Source organism: Salvia miltiorrhiza, chromosome 1 (assembly GCF_028751815.1).
Source record: "Salvia miltiorrhiza cultivar Shanhuang (shh) chromosome 1, IMPLAD_Smil_shh, whole genome shotgun sequence".
Lineage (NCBI taxonomy): Eukaryota > Viridiplantae > Streptophyta > Magnoliopsida > Lamiales > Lamiaceae > Salvia > Salvia miltiorrhiza.
The window spans coordinates 43,588,968-43,615,999 of NC_080387.1; the positions used below are offsets into that span (position 1 = coordinate 43,588,968).

Here is a 27,032-nt window from a genome sequence, read left to right on the forward strand (position 1 = left end):
CAGAAGAATCACTGCCTTAGTAGTGAAACTCTACAAGCAGGTAGACATTACTTTCATAAATATATATCAAGCAAAGTAAATGTTTACATTCGAGCAAGTTATTATTTTTAGAAATATTTAAATTGAAATTATTTCAACTATTGTCTTGCCATAAATGTTTTAGATTTTAGTATGATATCTATTTGCTTGTTTATAATTGAATTCGGATCCTGAGCGGATAGCTATCCTGCCAGCATTAGTGTACACAGTGACCGTGAGTCATCGAGCGGGTTGGCCGGTCAAGTGTCCGTGAGAGGTGGCCACCTCTCCGGCACACAGCTTCAGATATGATAGAATACAAAAGAATTTAGACTGATCTGTCGAACTTTAGAATCACAAATGAATTTAGCATGCTTGGGCCTTTTTAAATAAAAATCCCTTGCTATACTTTTGAAATGGCATGACAATTTACAATTTAATTAAATATGTATGTGATTTTCGGCATATGTCTATTGAGTATTTTGTACTCAGCCCTGCATATATTTCTAAATGTGCAGGTTGAGCAGTGATGGGTGATGATGGGGCGTCGTGCGGAGCTTTGTCATATTTACTAAATAAACTCTTGGCGATACATGTCTTCATAAATGAAGCACGTTCTATTATCTATATATGTGTGACTTGTTCTCATATTATATCTCAATCTTAATTCAAATCCTTTATTATCATTTATCACCCAATTCTATCTCCTTTCCTAATTTTCCTTCCCTAGTCACGGTTTCCCGGCTTACCTATCCTTAGTTACGTCCGGTTGTGACACAAATGAACTATACTAATAATATCTATACTTAATTATTATAAAAGAGCTTTGTTTTACCAAACTAGCTAGTTTTGCTCCCGTGCAATAGTTATTTAATTGAAATAGTGAGATGGTAGAAATAGTACTATTGAGGATAATAGTTATTTAACTAAATTATTAAAAAAGTATAAGTAATCTATACTTTTTAAAGATGAATGTATTTTTACATTATACAATTATAATAGAATTATTAATACTTTCATAACTTAAAAGATAACATTCATAATTTTTTTTAACTTATATAAGTAGATCTCACTAATCCTATAATGTTCAAATAAAGGTGACTTTTTATAGTTGTATTTGAGTCAAATCAATGACCAATATCTCAATTAACAACATATTTTTATCAACGCTCATTATTAGCTAGTTAAAATGTTAATCAAAATATCCATCTATTTTTTATTTTAAGTTTCTACTAAGCAAGAAAGATTTTCTAAATTTTTTTTATGCATATTAGCAAAAAAGATTTTCTAGAACTTTTATTCTTTGATGCATATTATACGAATCAATTTTTTTTCAAAATACTTCATTCATCCCAATTATATAGGCTAATTGAATTCTGCACAAGGATTAAGAAAATCATTAGAAAATATTATTAATTCACAAACCGAGCTAGAATTCGAGCCTAAATTTGAAATCGAGCTCGAATTTGAATTCAAATTTGAAATCGAGCTCCAAAATTGAGCCAAATACAAACCGAGCTCGAGCTTGAGATAAACGAATAATTAACAAGCCGAATTCGAACCAAATTCGAGCTTAGTATTATATAGCCGAGCCGAGCTCGAGCTCAATTTAAACCTCGAATTTGAGCTCGAGCCAAACTCGAGCCTAGCCTAATTTTCACGAACTGAGCCCGAGCCTGGAGGTATTTGGCTCGGCTCGGTTCATATACAACCCTATCCATAGCGTCTGATGTGAAGATGGGTGCCAATTTGAAACTAATTTCTCACCAACTTTTTGGAAACCGATTTTTGCTCTCCCGTAGTTTCCAAACTTAAAACTAACTTTTTTGTGCCGGTGGAAGCATCCATCAAATACAAGCTTTGGAACCAAATATTTTTTTAGAAGATCAAAAAGATATACTCCCTCCGTCCGCCAAAAGTAGACTACTTTGGTTGGGCACGAGATTTAATAAAATTGGTGATGATTTTGATGTAGTGGAGAAAGGGTCCCACCACTTTATTAGATGTGTGGTTGAGATTGAATTGGGGTGAGTTTTTTGTAAATAAAGAGTGTTTGTAAGGATAAAAGATTAAAGTGGGTGGTGGGACCATTTCCATAAAAGGAAAGTGGTATACTCTTTGCGGACGCCCAATATAGTAAAAATGGTCTACTTTTGGCGGACAGAGGGAGTACTAAATAAAGCGAGTATAAGGGGTTTTCGAATCTCTTACAAAACGATCCAATTATAACAATTCATCTTATTCAAGGATAGACGGAATACATACAATTGGCCTAGACCACCAACCATGAAGAGAATGATCAAAAGAAAAATCGAAGAAAGAGTGAATCCACTTACAAGATCTAAATTTGACTTCTTCCACAATGCTTTCCACCTCCGGTTTGATATCGTTGAAAATGACATCATTTCTAGCTCTCCAAATGCTCCAACCAACACATTGCCAAATGATATTGAAAATCTTCTTCTTTGTCTTTCCCGTTTGGATGCCAACTGTAGTGGGCAAAATTCGTATAGCCCATTCGAGTAAATATTCGCGGCCCAAACGTCAAGCCCAATCCAAAAAATAGAATTAATTTCAATTGATTCAACCCGTGCTCTAGGTCGTCAAGGCCTATCGACCCAAACCCTAAATATGGCAGTGACTTGGGGAGGAAGGCAGGAAACAGATCAATGATATCAATCCCACAAATATCGGAACAACCAGGGTTTAAGGGAAGATGTCATCAAAACCCTAGCCGTTAGGCCATCACGGTATAAATAAAGACGAATTAGGTCAATAGAGGACACATTCATTGGCACTCCAACACGTTCTCTCACTCTTCTCTCCCCACTCGCACTATTCTGCCTCCACGCTCTCAGCCTTAGGTTTTCCGGTGATCAGATCAACCGGGACGACCCAACGGCCTCACTCATTGCTCAATCGCCTTCAAATCCGTCGACCAGATCGACCCGATTTACCCTTTCATTTACTTTCAATTGCTTTCAATACGATTTTTATTAATATTATTTACTGACTTGAGCGTCGGAAACCCTTCCATCGACACCCCCACCAGTGCTCCAAGAAGGGCTCTAACGTTGTTCGTGTTTCAGGTTGCTAGTGCCCATTGTATCGGACGACCCCGACGTCCTTATCCGTAATTGTTGGATTCATCCCCAACACCAACAAATTAAATATAATGACATCTAAGAACGCTGCATCTAACCATTTGAAGATCAAACCATCCTAAACACTTTCGCCACACATCAGAAGAAAGATTACACGAATACAATAGATGATCAATGTCATCCAAAGGATAGGAACAAAAAATACACATTTTTATCTTGACCATCTAAAACAATCCCCATTCTTTCCAAATTATCTCTAGTTAGAGCTCAATTCCATAAGGCCTTCCAAATAAAAGAATAGACCTTACTTGGGACACCTTTGCACCACAATTTAGCAAACATTGTCCTCCGCAAAGACCGCATTGGATAGGGAGATGTACATTGATTTTGTTGAAAATATTTCATCGTTTGAGCTTTACCATGTAAATGAATCCGGCTCCACTTTGTTCATTTCAAAAATTCTTTCATTTCAATTGAATTAAACACTCTATTCCATTTAAAGTCTCAAACCCAAGAATTATTCTCCCTAAATCCATGGTTCGTACCTGAACACATGCTCAATATGCTCCCACTTAGAGCCCTATTTTTTTTTGGGGAGGGGGGGGGGGGGGGAGGGGGGCATTTTTTTATGTAGTACATATATAATTTTTATTCTTAACAATAAAATAGAATTTCAAGACATGTGCTGATATGGTGAAGGTTTTTTTTTTTGTCATTTAGATTATACCATTAGTGTTGAATTCTTAGTGCCTTATCTTTTGTTTGGAAACTCTTAAATAATTGGCTGAAAACGATTAAGTTAATATATTAATATTATTGTATCGTTAATATAAAAGAAAATTATATAAAGGCTCATTTTATAATTTTTGCTTAGGGTCATGTGAGGTATAAGACCGGCCTTGCCTAAAGCCCATGTCCTTCACCTTACAATTCTTTTGTGTTGACAATTTAAGAAGAGCACAAAACTTTTACCTCAACACAACACAACACTTGTTTCAACTCAAGAATCTTCCCAGCGAGCAATATTTCCTTCTCCAAACAAAAGCAACAAGTTATGACAAAAAAATCCTCCCCTCCAACCCTTTCCACAAGAAAGTAAGATCCCTCCACCATAAAGATTTCAAATTATTCTTCCAACCAAAACCCTCATCATTAATTGCCCAACACACCATACCTAGACTTTAGAACTTTTAATCAAAGAGAATTAGCCTCGCAACCATCTCCACAACCACTTGTAAATAGTAGTAAGAGATAGAACATCTTCAAATCTCTCACCCCTAAACCTCCTTCAATCTTTCACTTAACCCAACCAATCGTGTTTTTATTATTTTTTTACCCATAAAAACTTCTTTTGAAGTTTAGTAGCGAATTGGATAACACTCACAGGGGCTTTAAAAAAGGAGATATAATACAATTATATAGAAGAAAGAATACTTTAAAAAAGGAGAGATAATGCAACGACATTGACGAAAGAATCGAGACATAAATATAGTTATCGTGTGTATCCAAACCCATAGAAAATGTCGACTGCTGAATTAATAATCCATTACAAGTTTTGTGTGTATCCAAAATGTGAACTGACATGAGAATAAAAAAACATTGAAGATTCTGCCCAGAAAGGAAAAGACAAGATCAGCAAGTAGTTTTTTTTTCTTCCACCAATTAGGTAATCAGCCTTAAATCATAAATAATATTTTTGCTCACGAAACGCAATGCTATTCCCACGATCTTCTGCAACATGGCCGCCGCCGACGACGACGAAGGCCACCAGCCCAAAGGAACGCCGCCACTGCTTATTCTCCACCACCTCCCGAATTTCAAGCTACCGATTTTCCCTCTCCTCCGCGCCAGATACACCGTCCTCGACCCGAGCGACGAACCACCCGACCCGTCATTCCCGACCCTCTCGAAGGCCGCGCGCCTCATGCTGTGCGCGGGGCCCACGCCCGTCACGGCCGACGACCTCGACAGGTACCCCGCCCTCGAGTGCGTGATCGGCTCCAGCGCCGGCGTCAACCACTTTGACCTCGCCGCATGCCGCCGTCGCGGCGTCCGCCTCACCACTGCCGGAGATTCCTTCTCCGACGATGTGGCGGATTACGCCGTCGGGCTCGCGATTGATGTACTGCGACGGGTCTCCGCTGCTGATCGGTTTGTACGGGCCGGGTCTTGGCCCGTTAGGAAAGAGTATGGTCTGGGTGCAAAGGTTTGTTTCCATATAATCTTTCTTTTTTCATTTAAATTTGTCGTTTATATTTGTTATGAAAATGGAGTATTTTGTAATAGCTGAAGTTTGGAAATTGGACTCTATAATTCACTAAAATATGAGTAAAACTTATAAGCTCAAAGAAAAAAAAGACAATTGAACAAATACATGTAGCTAAAAGGTAGCCATCAAAAGTAGTTGATAATACCCATATCACCAAAGGGAATTTTTTACCTTGAAAGATTACTCTTACCGATAAAAATAGTAAAATAAATTTTTATTTATTTTAATAGATTAAAATTTTAAAATATTCCAAAGTTCTTAATTATTTCTATGATTTAAATTAGTTTTATCTAATTGAAATAGTGAGATTGTAGAAATAGTAATATTGAGGATAAAAATATTCATTAATGCATCTTATCTATCATGCAAAGTAAACGTCCCTGAAAATACGATCAGTCAAAAAAAAAAAAAAACAAAGTATGTTCTGGGTTCAGAAAAATATTCTTGTACATTTTAAAATTATTATTTTAAATTAGATTTGAACATTTTTAAAAAATTAAATGTTGATAATAATTGTTTAAAACTGAATTTACAATTAATATATAAGCTTATCCACCTTTGATAATGCATATATAAAAATACTCATCTATACTAATACTCTCTATGTCCCATTTTCATAGTCCCTTATTCATGTTTTAGATGTTTTGATATATAATTCACTTCTTAAATTAAATTAGCATTAATCTTTTTTTTATTAAAATAACCTTATTTAAATATAGTCAAATATAGATAAATAAGGCAAATTGAATAATTATATATATTTTGTATTTTCCAAGCAATATTAATTGTATTTTCTTAATATGTGTGAAAAAGTAAAGTGGATTATGAAGGTGGGACGGAGGGAGTAGAAAAAGAGTCATGGTGGATTGCCTATTTTTACCTATTTTACATATTTTATTTTAATATTATTTTACATGTTATATATTTATAAAAATATATTAATTTATTAGATATTTTACTAAATTTATGTGATATATCTATGGTTATTAATAAGGCTTATAAATAAATATATCTATTCAATAAATTATAGCATTGATTTAGTGAAATATCTATAGCTATTGATAAGGCTTATAAATAAATACATCTATTCAATAAATTATAGTACTCCCTCTGTCCCACTTCAATTGACACTTTTACTTCGGGCACGGAGATTAAGAATAAATGGTTGAGTGTGTAAAGTGGGTGGGGGCCATTTGTTTAATGTGTGTAGAGAATGTAGGGACCACATGCTATTTTTGGAAAGTGCCAATTGAAGTGGGACAAACAAAAAATGCAAGTGTGCCAATTGAAGTGGGACGGAGGGAGTATTTAATAGAAGTAAGCTAATAGATTTTCTAAAAAACTTGTTATAAGAGATATTGATATATATATAGGGGAGGGCTACGGTAAAAACACTTCTTAAAATATGAATATAAACGTTTTTTAATGTACGAATTTTATCCAACAAAGTTACGAATTCATCCAACATGGTTACGAATTGTGAAAAATAAATTTTTGCTACCTTTGGGATTCGAACCCAGGACCACGAATTCATCCAAAAGGGTTACGAATCAACCGTAGATCTTGATGATCTAAGGGCTGAAAATCATTTATATTTTATACACTTAAGAGTGTTTTTATTCTAGCCCTCCACTATATATATAGAATCAACCGTAGATCTTGATGATCTAAGGGCTGAAAATCATTTATATATATATATTTCATCATTGTTTGTTACTATCTCATGAATTCTCACATGACGTTTAGATGTAGAATTGTAAGCTCTATAAATAGATCAAATCCAAGATCAATAAACTCTAACTTTCCAAAGCACATTTTCTCTTTATATTTCATGCTTCAATTCATATTTAAACAGAAATATGGATTTTGATTTTGGTGACTTTTCTTCCACCTGATCAGAAACTATTGATATAAATAAATTCAATTAATCTTCATCGATTGTTGAACCTCCATCGTTAATGAGCCTTGAAAAGCTCATAAACTTCTATTCTCAATTTGGTTTTAGAGTATTACGACCCTTAAATATCTTGAAAGTTGCAGAATAACTCAAACTTAAAGTGGATCTTAACTGCTAGCATTTAATTTATGCTCATACAACTAATAGAATTATAAGAGCATTCACGGGGCGACTCGATGGGGCTACTCGAGTCACCCACACTATCGGGTCCCCTACTACAGACGGCCTCGACTCGAGGATGCCCCAATTTATCGGGTGAGCCACGATCCCTTCGATAAATGGCGCGTGTCACACACGCGCCTAATAAAAAAAAATCAAATTTTAAAAAATTCGGCCATTTTTATTTTATTTTTTGAAAAATCGGTCATTCGACTGTTGCCTTTTTTTTTTTTCCCTCTCTCTTCTTTATATACTCTCCTTCTTCTTCTTCTTCAATCACAACAATCATCTTCTTCTATCTTTTTCCTCATTCTCTCTCAAATTCCTATAAAAAAAATGGATCCATACAATCCAAACTGGTACGACCCAAATTGGGTTCTCGACCTCTTCGGCGGAGGCGATTATCATCCCGATTTGGCGGGTATCAACTTGGAGGAGGAACCTCGTCAAAGCGGCGAGAAGGAGGAGGCACCGCCCGCCCACAATGCGTCGAAGCCCAAGAAAGGAGGGCGGTGGAAGGCTATGGCCTTCAAAGAGAAGGCGCCGGCTCCTATGCCGGAGGAAGGAAGGGTCGCTCTGCACACCTACACCCTCGAGAAGACGGACCTTATTATCCGAATTTGGACAAACAAGACCAACGATGCCGTCCAAGGTGTCGACTAGAAGATGGAGGCCTATTGGGGATGGATTCTAGAGCGAGTGAACACCCTCATCGGCGTCAACCTCAAACCCCGCCAAATAAAGGGACACTTCGCCCGAGTAAGTGCGGAGGTGAAGTTATAGGAGAATATCTGGGTGGAGACGACGGCCAAGTGGCCTTCCGGCCATTCTGACGACATGCTCCATCAGAAGGCCCAAGTTCTAATCTAGGAGCCCAACTTCCAGCCCCTTCAACTACTGGAATGCATGGAGGATGTTTCACGTCAATAGGAGGTTCAAGTCCATGTACCTTGAGGGAGATGTCCATTCCTCCAAGAGGACGAAGGCGTCGGAGATGGGCGACTTCACTACCTCGGCGTCGTGCGAGGAGATCACGTCTTCCCGGCCAATTGGCAACAAGGCAGCGAAGGCGGTGACGAGAGCGGCAAAAGCGAAGGGGAAAGGGAAGGCGTCGGCGCCGCAAAGCTCGGAGCCTCCACTGGAATTCAAGGAGAGGTTGGATAGGTCAGACGACAAGCTGGAAAAAATCATCGGCGAGTACGCCAAAAAGAATGAGCTCAAGAGGGAGATCCACGATGATCGGATCTTATTCATGAAGACGGATGTCATGGATCCGGAAACCCTCCAAATCCACAAGGCTCGGGTGGCAAAGATCATAGCTAGGATGAAAGAAACGGGAGATCTTTAGGTTTTAATTATGTTTTTAGGTTTTAATTAAGTAATTTTAAATTATGTCTTTACTCTTTAGTTTTTTTAATGTAATTTTTATGATTTTAAATTTAATGCAATTTACTTTTGAAGTAAATTGTGTTATTTAAATTTGTGCAATTAAATTTAAATGAAAAATACAAAAATCAAAACTAAAAAAATCAAATCATCTATCAAGTCACCGTATTGTGGCCTTCTAACTCATTGTGGTCCCCCCTTCTATCAAGTCACCTATCAAGTCATCCCACTCTGGATGCTTTAATAGTTCAACACAATGTTATAGAGCTTAATTTCAACACTACAGATGTCCAATAACTGATAAAAGAATCAACAATTCATTGTGAGCCGAAAAATTAACAATATACTAATATATCAACAAATGAATATTGGGTTAAGTATCAAATGAGCCCCTAACATAGAGGCCCTTATCACGTTTAGATCCCTATAGTTGAAGTTGGGCCAACTAAACCCTTAAACTGGCTAATTTCGAACAATTAGCCCCTCCGACTTAACGGCCGTTTAACACCGTTAACTATTTTAAATTAATTTTTTTCGTTGGTGGTGGGACCCACCCCTTCTTCTTCTTCTTCTTCACCAAGCTCGCTGGAAACAACCGCAGAAGCAGATTTCGAGACTCCATCCCAATCAGATTCAATTTCTCCATCAATTTCGCACAACCGCAGACGCAGCGCTGCCATTGCCACCATTAGACTCTTCTGCAGCATTTCGTCGAACACCTGAGCTGCCAACAAGAGTTGAGCTCTTGAACAATGGTATCTCCCCCAATTTTACAGAATTCTTCTTCAAAACCTTCACTGAATTCCCCCAATCACTGAATTAAAATAGTTAAGTTGGGCAAAGATCTGGGCTTTCTCTCCAATCGAGCCCTCGAAGAAGATGAAGCATCAGAGTGTTTCCGGTGGCCGATGTCGGTTCCATATCCGGCACAGCCTCCTCTCATTGTTCGTCTCTCCGCCGGCGATATCTCTCCCGTCATCACAGCTGTCGCACGACTCCACTTCCTCCTCATCCGCCGCTGCCGCACCGAATTGAGCGAGGGTGTGTTGGAGGTCGATGCACAGGGAATTTCCCGCCGCCTCGTTCGTCTGCGCCATCTCTCACCATAGCTGGTTCTCAACGTAGAGGCCCTTAGCTTTTTCCTGAAGCATTAGATTCAATTTCGCCATTTTCTTGATTTGATCGTCTTTCTCTCTCAATGTTTTCATCACCGATTCTCCAATCCTTGCTATCATAATTCAACAAATCTAATTGGTGCATCTCAATCATTACATGTTTGCAAATAATGGCGTCGATCTCCAACTGATATTGCTGGATTTGAGGCAAGATATTTTCGCCCAAGAACTGAGAGCCGCTCCGGCATAGAATTCATCTGCGGCCCACCGATTAAAAAAAAATGAAAACAAACGGCATCAACTGACCGTTAGAGGCTAGGGCTCGATTGTTTGAAATTAGGCAGTTTGAGGGTTTAGTTGGCCCAACTTTCACTATAGGGATCTAAACGTGATAAGGGTCTCTATGATATGGGCTTATTTGATACATAACCCATTAATATTTTATTAATTTATTGATAAATTAATAACTTTTTAATTTATGATTTTATGGTGTGTAAAGACAAATGAGAGATAATATTTAAGTTAAACAAATGCATGTATCTATCAATTCATTGTGGTTGATATTACTAGATATCCTAATGATGATCAAATTGAAGATGATTCAACAATAAATTCATATTTTAATAAATTACCATAGTATTAATAATTGTAATGTAAATTATTAATTTATAATAGTAACATGACCTATATATTTATAAAGAGGTTCTCTAAAGAATTATAATTTATTATTTTATTCAAATTGATGATTTTGAATTGACCCACGTCGGGACATTAGAAATTTATGAGTTCATAGAGTTGATTAATTTATTGAGTACTCCATCCGTCCCACGAATCTTGACACGTATTTCTTTTTGGGTCGTCCCACGAATCTTGACACATTTCCAAATAAGGTACTCCCTCCGTCCCAAACAAAATGTCTTGTTTTCCTTTTTGGGTTGCCCCAAACGAAATGTTCTATTTCCTTTTTTGGCAATACACTCTCTCTCTATACTTAATATTTAAATAATTTTCATCAACCCACTTTATCTACTCTATACACATTTCTTAATCTCCGTGCCGAAAAAAATAGGACATTTCGTTTGGGATGGAGGGAGTAATAATTAGTCTAAATATATGGGGTCTTAATTACATTCTCTCTCTTACTTTATCACTTTATTACCTTCTCTCTCCTACTTTATCACTTTTACACTTGCCGAAACTAAACGTGTCAAGATTCGTGGGATGTAGGGAGGAGTATTATTTTAATAAGAATTTACTTATTTTAAAAAGGATTTACTGTAGTTGTAATTAAAATTAAATTGACGAAATTATTAATTGAAAAATTAATTATAATAGATATTATATTTATATTTATATTTTTTATTATCAAATAAAATAACATTAAAAAGTGTAGGGACATGAAAGCCTTTGAAATTTTTTATCAACTGCCAAATCAAATGGCCGGAACCGCTAGTTGTCCGAAGAGCAAGAAACAGTGTGAAGAATCGAAAGAGAGAATATAAATGCAGTACATATTTAAAATGCCTGCATTGAGACACTAGAAGTTGCAACAGTGATTGAATCATACATCTTGAATTAATTTACACATTCAACAGCAAATTCCAAATTTTGAAATGCACAGGTGAGTGGAAAACGAGTTGGGATAGTGGGACTAGGAAGCATCGGGTCAAGAGTGGCGAAGAGGTTTGAGGCATTTGGGTGCAGCATCGCCTACACCTCAACAAAGATGAAGCCAAATGTTTCCTATTCTTACTACGCCGATGTTGCTCACCTCGCATCCAACGCCGATATTTTGATCGTCTGCAGCGCCCTCACAGACGAGACACGCCACTTGATCAATAAGGACGTTATGAGTGCGTTGGGAAAGTCGGGCATAATCGTGAACGTAGGGCGTGGGGCGCTGGTTGATGAGAAGTGCTTGGTTGAGATGGTGGTGAGAGGTGAGATCGGTGGTGCTGGTTTGGATGTGTTCGAGAAGGAGCCTCATGTTCCACAAGAGCTGTTTGCGTTGGATAATGTTGTGTTGTCTCCGCATCATGCTGTTTTGACTCCGGACTCCTTGGGAGCGCTTGAGGATCTCATGTTGGCCAACATTCAAGCTTTCTTCTCCAACCGCCCTTTACGGGCAGAGCTGCACCTACCTCCACCTTAATGTATGTCATGTTATTGGAATAAATCATATATTCAATGGTATGAATTTGAATTGATTGTGATTTGGATATGCTATGTTATGAAATGTCTTTTGTAATCTTCTATACAACTTGGTAACCGTTGTGGTTAACCAAAAGGTGAAGGGGGATCTAGCCTCAGTGAGCATGGATCGAGACAGCTACAAACAGTCAAAACTATGGGCATATCTAGGAATCCATTTGATCAAATATTAAACCAGAAAACAAGAGTAAAAATAAAAAAAAGAAAGAATTGAAAGAGGAGGATCAAATAAGTTTGTTTTGTTTAACCTCTCTCTAAAATGGCTGCAATCTTGTGATATATCAATCAACCCAACGCCTCTATTTTCCTTTCCCTTTTTAGCTCAGTATATTATTGTAAGTTTGATTGCTCCGAATTTCCTCATCATCTAAACCATAGAACCATATCTTCGATTTGCAATTTCTCTTCTTATATAATACTCCCCCCGTCCCGCCCAAGATGCTACATATTCCTTTTTGGGCCGTCCCAACGAAGATGCTACATTTCTATATTTGGCAAAAATAAGGATTTTAAACACTTAATTAACACTAATTAAGTATTTCCTTATTAGATTCTCTCTCCTACTTTATCACTTTATTACATTCTCTTTCTTACTTTATCACTTTATTACTTTCTCTCTCATACTTTATTACTTTATTATTACACACTTAAAACATTAATCTACAACTCCTTAAATCCCGTGCCGAAAAGCAAATGTAGCGTCTTGGCTGGGACGGGGGGAGTATATGGCTAGTGATTGATTCGTCGTCGTGCCAGGAGGTGGAGAGCTCCAACTCGGAGAACAACAACGTTAACACCGGCGGCAGGATGTCGAACCTGAGCCGCTACGAGGACCTGAAGCAGCGTGACTCGAACACGTTCGGGCAGTACCTGAAGAACCACCGGGCTCCGGTGTCGCTGGAGAAGAAGCGGAAAAAGGAAGCCCTTGCTCCGTTACCTTCGAAGTGGAACCTGAGGAGGCCGCCGAAGAAGAGCTGGTGAGTCCAAAAACGGGAAAGCTCCAAGCCTCCAACTCCAAGAAAGAAACGAAAGCAAGCCATAATCACAACAATTAGTCGTGCCCAAATCTGTGGATATGGAGACCTTGGAGCGGCTAGGATTGGCGGTCCAAGTAAAAGAGAAATTTGAAGCAATTGGATGGGAAAAGTTCCTAGAGTGGAAGGGAGAATTTTACAAGGAAATGAGTGTGGATGAAGGCCCGGTGGTGCTAGAATTCAAATTGATGGGCAAACGATATGCCCTCTCTATCAATGAGCTCAACATGGCTCTAGGCATGATGAACTCCAAAGGCGTTATGACCATGGAGTACAAGACTGCGGGCACGGTGGTGCCCGAATTTGCCCAGGCAAAGTGGGAAACGATCTGGCAAGAGCTGGCAATGGGGGGAGAGTTCAAGGCATGCTCATCCAAGGGCACATCGCTCAAGACTCCGGCACTTGGAATCTGCCCTAAGTTACCCTGACACGGGTACGGGTATCGGACTCGGGTGCGGATCCGAGAGTCCGATACTTAAATTTTGAAAATTTTAGATACGGGAACACCGTCTTAACTTTGGACACGGGTACGGGGATACGGTAAATAGAAATATATATATTATAAATTATAAAGTGTATTCATAATTTAAAAGTCCAAAAACCATCAAGTTATTACGGGAATATTGCGGCTGTTAGTATGTGGCTGTTACTACATAGCAGCTATTACTTTAATTAAGTTAGTGAAGTCAAACAGTCAAAAGTTGCGGCTATAAATGCAAATTGTGGTTGTTAAAAAACTGCAAGAAACCTAATGCCAAAAATCTCGTGTCCGAAATGCAAGTTACGAGTCGGACAAGGATCCAGTGTCCTAGTAAGTGTCGTGTCGTGTCGTGTCGACACAGACACCTTTGCCCAAAGTGTCGTGTCCGAGTATTGCAGATTATCTGCCATAGGATTCTGTCCTTGAACCTTTTTGGGAAGAAAGACAACAGTAATACTAATTCCCAACAAGAGCTTTATATCCTGTGGTGCATGGAGCATAAGAAGAAGCTAAACTTTGGGGTCTTCGCTGCAATGCATCATCAACAAAGCACAACAGCGACTCTCCCTCGCCCATTTGCCCACAGTCTTTGCCCAGAATGAGTGAAGGAGTGGGCTACCCTTCTGTCCCTGAGAAGAGCTTCGACATGATCTGCCTTCAGAATGAGGATGGCAGAGACTGTAGAGAAGCCGTTGTCCCAACCATCCAGGGCAGGATCAACTCAACCCGAACCACTATACCAGGATCCCTTGATGCAGACAGGACTTTGACCCGAATCATGGAAATCGTGACAGAAATACGTGATGCCCCAATTGCCTACTTTGCCCACATCGGGTTCAAGTACCCACCTGGATCCTCTTAATTATCCTCTCTTTTGTTTAACTTAGTTTGTGTTTTATTTTGGTCTAGTCTGTTAGACTTTCCCTGTTTTGTCCAAGGCACAGTAGTGAATGAGGAAAGCTCGTTCGTTTCCCTTTTTATTTTTTCCTTGTACATTGTGTATGTGTTGTTTGCACCTCTCTCGTTACACCTTACACTTTGGATTTAAATGGATAAAATGACTAGGAATATAATATAGAGAATAAAAAATATGCTAATAGATATGTCAATGAACGCGCCTTCGTCAGACAAAATCACCGAGAGCGAAAAAAGATGCACGAATAAAGAGAGAGTGTGGGAGATCCGGATGAGAGAAAAAAATTGTAATTCAAAAGTTGACCAAAGAAGAAAGAAAAATATGTGATTGAAAAGTTATAAATTAATAATTCAAAAAAAAGGATACAAATAAAAGTGTAATTTGGTCTCTTTAACTCAAGTTAACTACGACAACGAAACGCAGCTTAAAACACTTTCCTCCAACAAATAGGTCAGAGGTTCGAGTCACCAACAAAAAAAATACGGAATCATTATTGATTCTCTTTGATAAGGAAAAAAAATCAAATTAACTAAAATTTATTAAATTTAAATTAGTAGACAACTATTGATTTTCACTTATTTGATTGACTAACTCTCGCTACTAACACATATCATGGTATTTACAAAAATAAAGCCAAAATATTTTTCACAATTACTAATCCCTTCATTTCTATTATATATACTTATTTTCCTTTTTCAAATATTCTTAATATATTGACTCGATTTCCATAAAAAGTCATGTATTTTTAGCTCATTGTATTGTCTAAAAATAAATATATTATAAAATTATTTGTATAATTATATTTTTAAACTAACTTTCTTGATTTTTGTGCAAAAGCAAAATCCAATAAACTTATATATACTTCATCCGTCCCATAAATCATAATAAATGTCTATATTTCTTTTTAAAATTGTCTCATGACAAGTGTCTACTTTTTTAAAAAGGCATCTCAACAAATATCTACATTTCTTTTTTAAATTGTCTTATGACAAGTGTCTACTTTTTAAAAAAAGGCATCTCAACAAGTGTCTATATTTTTTTTGGATTGTCCCATGGCAAATATACCACCATTTTATTTATTTATTTACACTTTAATCATTTCCACCTAAATTACATTTCTCTAACAAAATAAAGTGGACTCTTATCATTTTTTTTAGTCATACCTACTTAAATTTTCGTGCCGAAAAGAAAGTATACATTTGTTATGTGACAGAGTGAGTAATTGGGACGAAGGAAGCATAAGTTGTGAATTTTTAATTTTTTAGGTATGAATTTTTCCGCTTAATTCGAAATGTATACTGTTCATTGTGAACGCTATAAGTCAACAAGCAGTTATTAAAAAAAATCTCTTGAGGCAAATGGTTAACTTTACTTATTTAAAAAGAGAATAAATTGCATGAAAATACTCGATTTTATACCAAAATTTAATTTTTTGACAGATTTTTTAATTGTAGCAAAAAATATAACGACCTTGCAATCGGTTGCAATGTCGGCTCGGAGACATTTTCCCCTCAAATCGATGTTGAGGTGAATCTTCGGACAGCTGAGTGATGGCTAGTCGGGTCGACTAATAAAACGGTGTCGTTTCCATTTGCATAAATGATGCCGTTTTAGCAAGAAATAAATCGGTTGCAATACATATAAGGATTATGGATTCGATCGAGCTTATCTCACTATCTCTTCTTCCCACTGTTCTTCCATCTTCTTCGACATAATTCTTCCAGAAATTCATCCAATTTCTAGAAACGATGTCGTTTTGGTCCCAATCGAAAACGACATCATTCAGTCATTGCACACACACCAGGCCACGAATACAATTAATTTTTGCCACATCGGATAAAGCACACACGTCACGTAAGCAGTAAACTCTAATTGAATTTAGCCAGAAAATATCTTCGGACCGACATTGCAACCGATTGCAAGAACATTAGTATATTTTTTACTGCAATTAAAAAATTTGTCAAAAAATCAGATTTTAGTATAAGATCGGGTATTTTCGTACAATTTATCCTTTAAAAAAAGGTTAACAATGCACGTGAGAAACATATGCAGTGAGTATCATCCACGTGTCAGGACGAGGGCGGCGTGAGATGATTCCCAAAATCAAGAAAGGCTGACGCGGCAGATTCACAACAGTCGTAAGAAGAAAACAACCAAAGCAGCAGATTTTCATTACCAACTCAAACAAACTCTCCCAAATTCCCCGCCACACATTCCCACTCGCCTTATCTTCCTAGCTCTTCCCTCTTCCCACTAATTTCCCACATCTTTCAAATGCACCCATTTCCCAAAACCCGCCTCCCATTCTCCTCCTTCCGCCGCCGCCGATGGCGTCAAGACTTGGCTTCAACCTAGCAAAACCCAGGCTTTTCACTGCCCAAATCAGAAAACCATTCTTCTTCGCGTCTTCTTTGCCGTCTCCTGCTCCCGGAGTTCATTCGGTTCAGTTTGGTGCCAAGAAATTAACTTTCCCGCGCAGACTGGTCTTTCTTTCTCCTCAGGCCACCAGTGAGCAGCCAGGTTTAGTTTCGCCACCTCAAATCAATGATGATCAGATTGAATTAGTTTATGATCGCTTCTTTCTGCAACTATTTTGGATGCCCTTTTTAGTATAGTGAAAATAGATTCAAGTATTGGTCAATATTGTTCTTCCTTTGGCACTTCAAACAGAGTAGAGTTAGTAGAATTCTCAAAGATTTCGAAGTTGTGTTTGGGGATTGTTATCTACTTAGCTACATATAGACTAGTTTTGTTTCTCTTTTTGTGGTAAGTGTAGGCACTAGGATCATTTCTAGATTTCAGATTTTAAAATCAATGGAAGTAGACTATAGTAGATCAGTATGCAAACGAGTAATCAAATTATCAGCAGTGAAATTTTGCTAGTAGGACCTATTTCGCTCTCCAATGGTTTAATGAAGCTTTTCCGGATACATAAATAGTTTGGATTTGAGGAGGCAGTTGTTGCCCTTGAAGACTTTGTATGAACCAGCTCCATGTGTATTGTTGCCTTGGAGAGCGAACAACGTGATATAAATTTGAAATATTGACTCTGTTGTAATGCCCCGACTACAGATTAGTTTCTACTGAAGCGTTTTACAAAAGAATATAGCTTTACAGTCATATCTTGTGCTGCTCATGTTGAAATTTATATATATTACAGGTCAGGTCCAAGGAGATGAGGTTGTTGACAGCAATGTCTTGCCTTATTGCAGCTTAGAGAAACAGAAAAAGTCTATTGGTGAGATGGAGCAGGAGTTTCTGCAAGCACTCCAAGTAAATATTCTCAGTCCTTTGTTTTCTTTAGCAACTTGTTTTGTCTATGTTATCTATAGACCTATTTCCAGAAAGTCTATCGGTACGATTTATGTTGTCTATGTTAGCCTTGATCAAAAGCTGGTTGTACCTTATTTCTGTATAATATTTGATGTTCCGTGAGTATTACTTAATTACAGGCATTCTACTATGAAGGAAAATCTATCATGTCCAACGAGGAATTTGATAACCTCAAGGAAGAACTTATGTGGGAGGGAAGCAGTGTTGTAATGCTAAGTAATAACTGTTACTTCTTACATTTACTAGTTTTTGGAGGGCTTCAGATATTTGGTAATAAATTTTCAGATCACTTTAACTTCCTGTGCTCAATTCAGGTGGTGATGAACAGAGGTTTTTGGAAGCTTCAATGGCTTATGTATCTGGGAACCCAATTATGTCAGACGAGGAATATGATAAACTGAAACGACAACTTAAGGTATGTCAGCTCCAGGGCACGAATAATAATGTAAATAACAATATAATCAATGAGAACTAACCTCAATGTCTCTTTAAATCTTTTGGGGAAAAAAAGCTCTGCATATTTTCTTTTATATATGAACTCTTAGGAAACTTGTTTGAATTACTGCATACGTTTATATATATCGTTGTCTCACGGTCAGTATAGTTCTTTGATGATGATTTTTTTCGATATGTTAAATGTTTGTTTATTTTCTATCGTCTTTGTTATTGCCTTATTTGATATTATGACCTTATTCTCGGCCTTGTTTTCATGCGGCTTCCCTCCCTTTTGTTGATTTCACTGGTATCTTGTAGATTGATGGGAGTGAAATCGTGGTCGAGGGGCCTCGATGCAGTCTACGTAGTAAAAAGGTTTGTTGCTCTCCTCCTTCCTTACGTATATGCTTGAGGACTAATGCTTTCGTGTTAATTACAAATTTATTGTACTCTTCCCAACAATGTAAATTACAAGCTTTTGGCACCTGTCATTTAACAAGATTGTGCTGGTAGAAAACTTATATGCAAAATTGAAGGCGGTTTGTTTGACTAATATTGATTCAGGTTTTGTCAATACACTGTTTGGTTTATCTCCATCTCCCAACACAAGTCTAAGGCATTGATACTTTCCATTTATTTCCTAAATTAAACCTCATATTGGACAAAAATTGCCACTCGCTACTAGGGGTGAGCAAAAAATCCGAAATCGAATAATCGAACCGATCCAAACTGAAAATTTAAAATATCGTTCGGTTTTTCGGTTCGGTTCTTTTTTTCTTTTTTCTTTTCCATAAAAATTCGGTTTTTCGGTTCGGTTTGGTTTGGATTTTTTAAAATCGAACAAAACCGAATTATATTTATATTATATATATATATATATATTAAATATTTTAATTATAATTTTCTAATATCTAACTTATTGTCTAACCCTGATTATAATATTTTAATTATATGTTCTTGAAATGAATGATGGATAATGACAAAATATATAATATAATTTTGAGCATTTTTTTAATTATATATAAAAAAAAAATCGGTTTTTCGGTTTTTTTTTTCCGGATTAATTTGGTTTTATTATTCGGTTCGGTTCAGTTTTAATTTAAAAATTCCAGTTAATTCACTTCTGTTTGGTTTTTTTTTTTTCAAAACCGAATATAAATTTGGTTTGGTTTGGTTTTAGCACAAATTGAACCAAATACCCGAATGCATACCCCTACTGGCTACACACTGAACTCAAAGAAATAAATTCTAAATGTGTAATTTATTTTTTTGTGTGACTAAATCAAAGAATGGACTCATCTGTTTTTCTTGAGGCCTATCATTTGGTGTCCACGAACAGAGAATTTCCAGTTTAGATTACTGAGTAATATCATCTGATAGCTTTCACTACTTTTTATTACAATATTTTTTGTAGGGGATGGATCTATTTATTACTGGTTTCATAAACATGGTTTTCCTCGTACACATGCCTTGGTTTCTGCTTGGTTGAGAAAAAGGCATATGAGTGTGTTTCAGAAAATGAGAAATGGGTATTCTTATCCTGGGGATGTGTGCTTTGCTTTCTTAACTTCTTTGGTGAATGATGAAGAAGGGAAAGTTGTTTCCGAAAAACTTATTCTGATGAACTTCCTTTTTCAGAAACTATATTTTGTGTGAGGTTTCCTTATTTTATTCCTTTGGCTCACGCTCAATTAATCCGTCCAACTTGGAAAATTAAAAAAGTAAAAACTTCAGATGCTATCACTTCCGACGAGATAATGCCATATTTCTTGTTCTGCTTCAGTTGCTACTCGCTACACCAAATTCCTAAGTTCGTTCGTGAAGTCATTGCACATGATTGATTACGAGGCATAATATATCCATCTTTCATTTATCCTACACTTTGCATATCTACATTGAGTGCAGTTAAAAAATATGCGTTCGTTGAGTTGATAATCCTACTTGATACATTAACAAAAATAAAAACTCACGATAATGATTTTCTTAGGTTATGGCGGCAGCTGTATGTAGCATGATATTATCATTTGGTTGCTGGAGAAAATCCTCTGTATTGTAAAAAAGTTGATATGATGAAAATTTTGATTTTGTAGGTTTATCTTTCTGCTAAAAACATGAAACAACTTCATTGTATCAACCTTTTTGATTAAAATATTATATGCGAGTGTCCGTCCACATCTCATTTATTTTGGACGTGCAGGTATATAGTGACCTTTCTGTCGACTACCTCAAGATGTTTCTTCTGAATGTACCAGCTGCAGTTGTTGCACTAGGATTGTAAGTGACATTGTATTTTGACATCAAATGCTATTTTACTTATGGAGAACAAACTCCGAACTGTAGTTAGATTTTACTAATTTTATCTGAATCCTAATTTTAATTTTTATCATTTCCATTTGTGCACCTATATTTTCGTTTAGAAGAGTGCACACATATATATCAGCTTAACGAGATCTCACTCTATCCTATATTGACAGGTTTTTCTTCCTCGATGATTTGACTGGATTTGAGATCACTTATCTCTTGGAGGTAATCAATACCGTTTCTGCAATTTTGATATGAACATTATCGTAAACACCTACCATCTCATCTGCATCCAACATCCCCTACTTGAAATGGAAAGTGATTCTTAGCAAAATACTTATCATCTTCACCTCTGATATTCTTTTACTCGCATTAACTTAAAAATATTGCAGCTTCCAGAGCCATTCAGCTTCATTTTCACGTGGTTTGCTGCTTTGCCACTCATACTATACTTGTCTTTCACCTTTACAAACATCATTATAAAAGACTTTCTGATCTTAGTGGTAAGGCTCTCCTGAATTCTTGAATTTTGGACGAAATTCATTCTCCTTATCGCAGTTCTCAAGTTGTTCAATAAATTTGATATTTCAGGGACCATGTCCAAACTGTGGCACAGAGAACACTTCATTCTTTGGCACCATATTGTCCATATCTAGTGGAGGAGCCATTAACAAAGTGAAATGTTCAAAGTAAGTCGACATTCTTGATGAAGTTAACACATTTAAGTCGGACATTTTGCTAACTGTATTATGGCATGATTCTCAGTTGTGGTACGGACATGGTGTACGATTCTAAGACACGCTTGATTACGTTGCCCGAAGGAAGTGAGGCTTGAACTGAGGTATTCCGCTTCACTGTTTGCTTTGCTTCTCTTTCCTATTTCCAATCATTGGTATTCATGCATACTTTTTATTCCACCAAATAAGAATATGAGAGTAGTTTGTATGAATTGAAATATATTTTAAATCAGGAAATATTTTTTGGGTAATCTTCAAGAGCTGGTGATTCGAGGGGAAAAGAATGCATAAGCGATGTAAATGTGAGGATGTAGAAAGTAGTTTGTTATGTGATGGCTGTATAAATTAAAGCTGTATTGTGTGTATATTATTATTCTATACAGAATATATCAGACAGGTTGAGGGTCTCAAGAAATGAGATGGTTTGATAGATTGGATGACTACACATATTTGATGTCGCTTAATCTCATATGTTGTGTTGATACATTTTTAAAAAAATAAAAAATCTAGTGTGCCCTCTATTTATGTTTCGGTGTAAACAGTTGGGAACTTATCATTCTACCTGTGTCTTGCAGCTTTGTTTCATTGTTTACCTTTATAATGGTAGCTTATCGATCACCACCAATTTAAAAAGAAAAAGAAATAATAATAATAATAATAATAATAATAATAATAATAATAATAATAATAATAATAATAATAATAATAATAATCTACCGCCTTCTACCTTATTAGTTATTATGACTGCAAACACTTAAATCAATTTTTTTAATTTTCTGAAATATATATTAATTTCTACAAATATTAAGGAAGTGATTGGTATAGTGGAATAAAATTTAATTGATGTTTATAGTTCAACTAAAAATCTGTAATTGCAAACTTAATATAAAAAGATCTCAAATTTTTATTTCTTCATTTTTTAGCTTTATGTAAAAAAGTTTGTCACTCATGACATGATATGTATTTTATATTTCAAAAAATACATTACGATATTTTTTATTTAATTTCCACCGCTTCATTTTCCCTATAAAATGCTTAAAATGAGGCAAATAAAAAAATGTATATTTTAGACTTGCCACATTTACTTTTTATATTTGACTTTATACTTTCATTTTTCTGAACTCTTCTTTTGTTTAAAAAAAGAAAGAAAAGAAAGTCAATAAAATAGAGTACATGGCAACATCACACGTGGCAGAAACAGAAAAAAGGACAATAGCACATTTTTTTTTCTTTGACAAGGGCGTATAAATGAGAGAGAGATATTAAAAAATATAGCCGTATTTTCTCCAAAAAAAAAATAGCCGTACTCTTTTTAAACAAGTGAAAGAAGAAGAAAGTCAGAATATTCTTTTATTGAAAAAAAAAAAAAACAAACGAATTACAACGTAGTGAAACATAGTCAATTAAAGTTATTGGTCAGGATGTATATGGAATTTCATTTTAACATATATATAAAGTGAGAAGGTAAAATGATATGATAGAAAATTAAAGTCGAAAACAAGGCGAGCAAATTACTAGGCGGTACGAGTGTCGAGTTCGACTTATTTAAATATTTGAATGTCCAAGTTTGACTCAGAGCTTTTATCTTATAGATTGAGTTGTGATGAGGGATAAGGTCCTCATCAGCGCAGCACCTGATTTACACTTCATAATTTTACTAGCATTGATGTTGGCTATTATAATTATTACTGCACAAACTGGGAAACTAACAAGTGCAGGATAAAGAGTGAAGATCCCAGTGCTGACTAAAAGACAGCGCATACACCATCGTTGACGAGAAGACAACGCAGACATCAGTGCCTCCGAGAAGACAGCGCAGACATCAGCGTTGCCAAGAAGACAACGCAGGCTTATCTCCGCGTAAGTGCCCGAAGATGCTAGCGCGGGCGAGAGTTTCCCAACTACTTTCTGAAGAATGCAAAAGCTGCAAAGCCGTTTGGGGCAAGGACAGTTACCGGTGACAACGGCATCGAGGACGCACCGAGCACGTGCCATGAAGGAAAAGACGACCCTACCCCTCCATCTTTGTTCCTTATAAATAACACATCTGTAATAGAATAGAAGACCGAATTCTAGTTTTCACCACTACATGTTTGTATTCTCGAAGAACATTGAAGTATTCATCTGCCCTCATTTTTCAGGTTTTGATCTTCCATTAATCTTCTAGTTTTAGGACGTTGGTGAGTTGACGCCTCACCAAGTTGGATACTTGGATTCGTGTAATATTGTATTTAAATTTGAGCTCAAATTTAACTCGTTAAATATGTATATAAATAATGTTTGAGCTTAAACTAATAAAAAAGCGCTTTTAATTTTTTTTATATATAAAATTAACAATTAAACACAAAATTTAAAGACTCCACCATAGTGAATTAGAATTCAAGACCTTCGATCTCTTGATTTTAATTAACACGTTACTCAGTTCGAACTTGTATCGTTTAAGGCTCATCCACTGCTCAATTAATGGCTCACAAACGAATCCAAACATGCTTGTGATCAGCTGAACGAGCCGAACACCGTCATGCTTGAGCTCAACTTATCGAACTCGAGCTCGACTCGTTATTTACTATCTAATCAATACAAACAAACTATTTTCAAGCCGAGCTTCAAATAGTTTTCAAATAACTCTATCCATTTACAATCCTATAAAAATCTATCATGTCATTTCATAATAAAAAAAATCACTAGTAAACATACTCTTCATTTTATTAGAGTGCTATAACTATATTTAATCCTTACAGACCTTATCATTTAGGCCAATTTTCTTATCCGATTGCCGCCCCCTAAATTTGTAATTAGAAGACTAAGTTTCTTGCGCAATTATCTTAATTATAAGATTAATTTCATACATTGAACTTCTAATCTAACACACCAAAAAACATAGCACCAAACAACAAAGACGACATGCCCACACGTCTTCATAGAATTTAGGGCATAAAAAATTCTTGCTGTTAGACTATGTGTTACAAGATAAATCAATTATTCTTCCAAACCAACTTCTAAAATATAAAATTTTAAAATGTTTGACTTGAAATTGCATGTTTGTGAAGGTCACGTAGTACACTACTTAATGTACAATGCCGAAACTATATAAACATCTCATCTCCAAGTCAATTTGGCATATCAAACACAAACTATATTCCAGTATTAATTACAAAAGTAGCAAAACTAAGCTAAGGAAAACAATGGCTTCTTTGCTTCATTCATGGCGCCTCATCTTCTTCTTCTTGGCCGTGGCGGCCGTCGGCAAGGCTGCCGCAGCGGGATACGCCACGCCGGTGTTTCGTCCTACTCCTTGGAAACTTGCATATGCCACATTTTATGGCGATGAGACAGCTTCTGAAACTATGGGTGCGTTATCATTTTTTTTTTTGTAAGAATAATTTAGCTTAATTAATGATTTTTCTAAATAGTTGGATTTCAATACATCAAGAAAGAATAGGAAGTATATATATATTATATCATAAAAATATTATAGTTCCTTCTTCCAATATTCTAATATCCCTTTTAATACTTCCTCTTTCTGTTTCATTTGCACTGGTCCATTTTAATTTATTAGTAGTTTTTTTTTTCTTTTTTCATACAAATCAACAATTGTAGCAAACACATTGAACAATCAAACTCCCAACGATGTCACATATATATACAGTTTCTATTGGCTATATATAACAATGATGAAATCTAAAACAATTTGAAATTTCTAAGACCATATATATGGAGTATATTCGTAAAGGTTAACAATATTTTGTCTTCTTAACTTTTAACATTTTTCAGTAAATGTCCCCAATAATGTTTTTTATTGAAAAACCTTCAATTTTGGAAAAAGATAGATTTAAGTATTTATAGAATTCAATGACGAAATGATGAGTCACCTCGCTTGGTTCTCTAGATCTGGTGAATTTATTTTCATCTTACCTACTAAATAATATCGATTAACAAAAGAATAAAAAATTCCTCCTAAGAATTAATAGAGGAGAACTTTCTCTCTCTCTCTTCAGGTGGAATTTTTTCATTTCCTATTTTTCTTTCTTTTTGTGAATCAACATCAGCTAATGGTTGTTGGTTGTGAGGTGAAAAAAATCCCAACTAAAAATATGGCGAAATGACTCATCATTCTGTTGCCAAATTTTGTAAAACAGAAACATAAATCAAACTCTTTCAAATTAAAATTGAATTTATTTTAATAGAAAGCATTAGTTATGATTTTTTTTTTAATAACGCTGGAAATTAGGACATAAAACATGAATAACCCATTCATTAATTAGTCTATAAAATTATGTCAAATATACAAAGAAGTGAAAAAAAGTAAAATTAATTAGAATTATTGGATGCAGGTGGGGCTTGTGGGTACGGAAATTTGTTCAGCAGCGGATACGGCACGGACACGGCGGCGCTGAGCTCAGTGCTATTCAACAACGGGTACGGGTGCGGGCAGTGCTTCCAGCTGCGGTGCGTAAAATCGCAGTTTTGCTATCGGAATTCGCCGATCGCGACCATCACCGCCACCAATCTCTGCCCTCCCAACTGGTCCAAGGACTCCAACAACGGCGGGTGGTGCAACCCTCCCCGCACCCACTTCGACATGGCCAAGCCGGCCTTCATGAAGATCGCTGAGTGGAAGGCCGGCATCGTTCCCGTCCTCTTCCGCAGGGTCACGTGCGTGCGCCGCGGCGGCGTGCGGCTGACCTTCCAGGGGAACGGCTACTGGCTGCTGGTGTACGTCATGAACGTCGGCGGCGGCGGCGACATCGCCAACATGTGGGTCAAGGGCAGCAAGACCGGCTGGATCAGCATGAGCCACAACTGGGGCGCTTCCTACCAGGCTTTCGCAACTCTTGGCGGCCAGTCGCTTTCTTTCAAATTCACTTCCTACACTTCTCATGAAACTATCATTGCTTACAACGTTGCTCCTTCCAACTGGCGTGTCGGAATGACTTATTCTTCCAATGTCAACTTCCATTGATCCATATCTACTCATAGCTTTTTTTTTTCTTCTATTTCTCTCTCATCTTGTGATGAGTTTTGTGAGGGAATGGCTCGCTGATCGTGTAAACAAGTGGCCATTTATAATTTAAATGTCGTAAAAATTATGAGCAACGGCATTTGAAGTCTCTAAATAAGATTATGCTTTCTTTATGATTGATTCCCTACACCTAATCTTGCGAAAATCTGTGATTGATTCAATACATAATAATGTTGTAGTTCATGCATCTATTTAGAGACCGCCTTTAGCATAATTTATCACAGTAACAGAATGATACTTCGTTTATACTCCAATCAAAAACTAATTAATAAAGGCGCGTGCGTGCAATTATAATCAAGTCTACATGGAAGGCGCAACGGATATGAAGCAATTAACCTTCAAATTCTTATTGCCCATTGATGGTGGTCCAATTTAATGACAAGTTTGTGAATAAGAAGTCATTGACTCAAATCCCTTCGATATTTATGAAACAAGCAGTCAAATTTTTATTTCAAAATTTTGGGATGCTGAGAAAGTTAATCAAAATTAGTGGTCACCAAAAAAAGACTGTGTGTGTGTGTGTATATATACACTATATTATAAATGAATCGAG

General features: G+C 36.5%; 3 protein-coding genes across 4 annotated transcripts; all 3 read left to right on the top strand.

The window, feature by feature from the left end:
- The first annotated feature begins 4,623 nt into the window (after nucleotides 1–4,623).
- Nucleotides 4,624–14,736, top strand: LOC131026344 (glyoxylate/hydroxypyruvate reductase HPR3). Of its 2 annotated transcripts, XR_009102250.1 has the most exons (4): nucleotides 4,624–5,328; nucleotides 11,630–12,161; nucleotides 12,976–13,483; nucleotides 14,321–14,736. XR_009102250.1 is itself a non-coding variant. In XM_057956202.1 (3 exons), the coding sequence occupies exons 1-2, from the start codon at nucleotides 4,861–4,863 to the stop codon at nucleotides 12,158–12,160; spliced, it is 999 nt and encodes a 332-aa protein (XP_057812185.1). In that variant the 5' UTR covers nucleotides 4,624–4,860; the 3' UTR covers nucleotide 12,161; nucleotides 12,976–14,736. The 2 variants fall into 2 exon arrangements, 1 of the variants encoding a protein (XP_057812185.1); XM_057956202.1 differs by having other exon boundaries at nucleotides 12,976–14,736.
- Nucleotides 14,737–16,784: 2,048 nt separating this feature from the next.
- LOC131026356 (PGR5-like protein 1A, chloroplastic) lies at nucleotides 16,785–21,981 on the top strand. Its single transcript, XM_057956226.1, has 11 exons — nucleotides 16,785–17,170; nucleotides 17,811–17,923; nucleotides 18,103–18,199; nucleotides 18,298–18,398; nucleotides 18,737–18,793; nucleotides 20,616–20,692; nucleotides 20,893–20,944; nucleotides 21,112–21,222; nucleotides 21,311–21,408; nucleotides 21,485–21,560; nucleotides 21,690–21,981. Exons 1-10 carry the CDS (start codon nucleotides 16,978–16,980, stop codon nucleotides 21,552–21,554), a joined length of 969 nt encoding a protein of 322 aa, XP_057812209.1. The 5' UTR covers nucleotides 16,785–16,977; the 3' UTR covers nucleotides 21,555–21,560; nucleotides 21,690–21,981.
- Nucleotides 21,982–24,575: 2,594 nt separating this feature from the next.
- LOC131026429 (expansin-A18-like) lies at nucleotides 24,576–26,592 on the top strand. Its single transcript, XM_057956300.1, has 2 exons — nucleotides 24,576–24,807; nucleotides 25,791–26,592. Exons 1-2 carry the CDS (start codon nucleotides 24,642–24,644, stop codon nucleotides 26,417–26,419), a joined length of 795 nt encoding a protein of 264 aa, XP_057812283.1. The 5' UTR covers nucleotides 24,576–24,641; the 3' UTR covers nucleotides 26,420–26,592.
- Nucleotides 26,593–27,032: the final 440 nt, after the last annotated feature.

What these genes read in the sequence shown, in the direction of transcription:
- LOC131026344 (XM_057956202.1), top strand. Translation starts at nt 4,861, where the DNA reads ATGGCCGCCGCCGACGACGACGAAGGCCACCAGCCCAAAGGAACGCCG. An exon ending in AGTATGGTCTGGGTGCAAAG is followed by an intron (nt 5,329 to 11,629) that starts GTTTGTTTCCAT and finishes TGAAATGCACAG; the next exon opens with GTGAGTGGAAAACGAGTTGG.
- LOC131026356 (XM_057956226.1), top strand. Translation starts at nt 16,978, where the DNA reads ATGGCGTCAAGACTTGGCTTCAACCTAGCAAAACCCAGGCTTTTCACT. An exon ending in AGTTTCTGCAAGCACTCCAA is followed by an intron (nt 17,924 to 18,102) that starts GTAAATATTCTC and finishes ACTTAATTACAG; the next exon opens with GCATTCTACTATGAAGGAAA. An exon ending in AACTGAAACGACAACTTAAG is followed by an intron (nt 18,399 to 18,736) that starts GTATGTCAGCTC and finishes GGTATCTTGTAG; the next exon opens with ATTGATGGGAGTGAAATCGT.
- LOC131026429 (XM_057956300.1), top strand. Translation starts at nt 24,642, where the DNA reads ATGGCTTCTTTGCTTCATTCATGGCGCCTCATCTTCTTCTTCTTGGCC. An exon ending in GACAGCTTCTGAAACTATGG is followed by an intron (nt 24,808 to 25,790) that starts GTGCGTTATCAT and finishes TATTGGATGCAG; the next exon opens with GTGGGGCTTGTGGGTACGGA.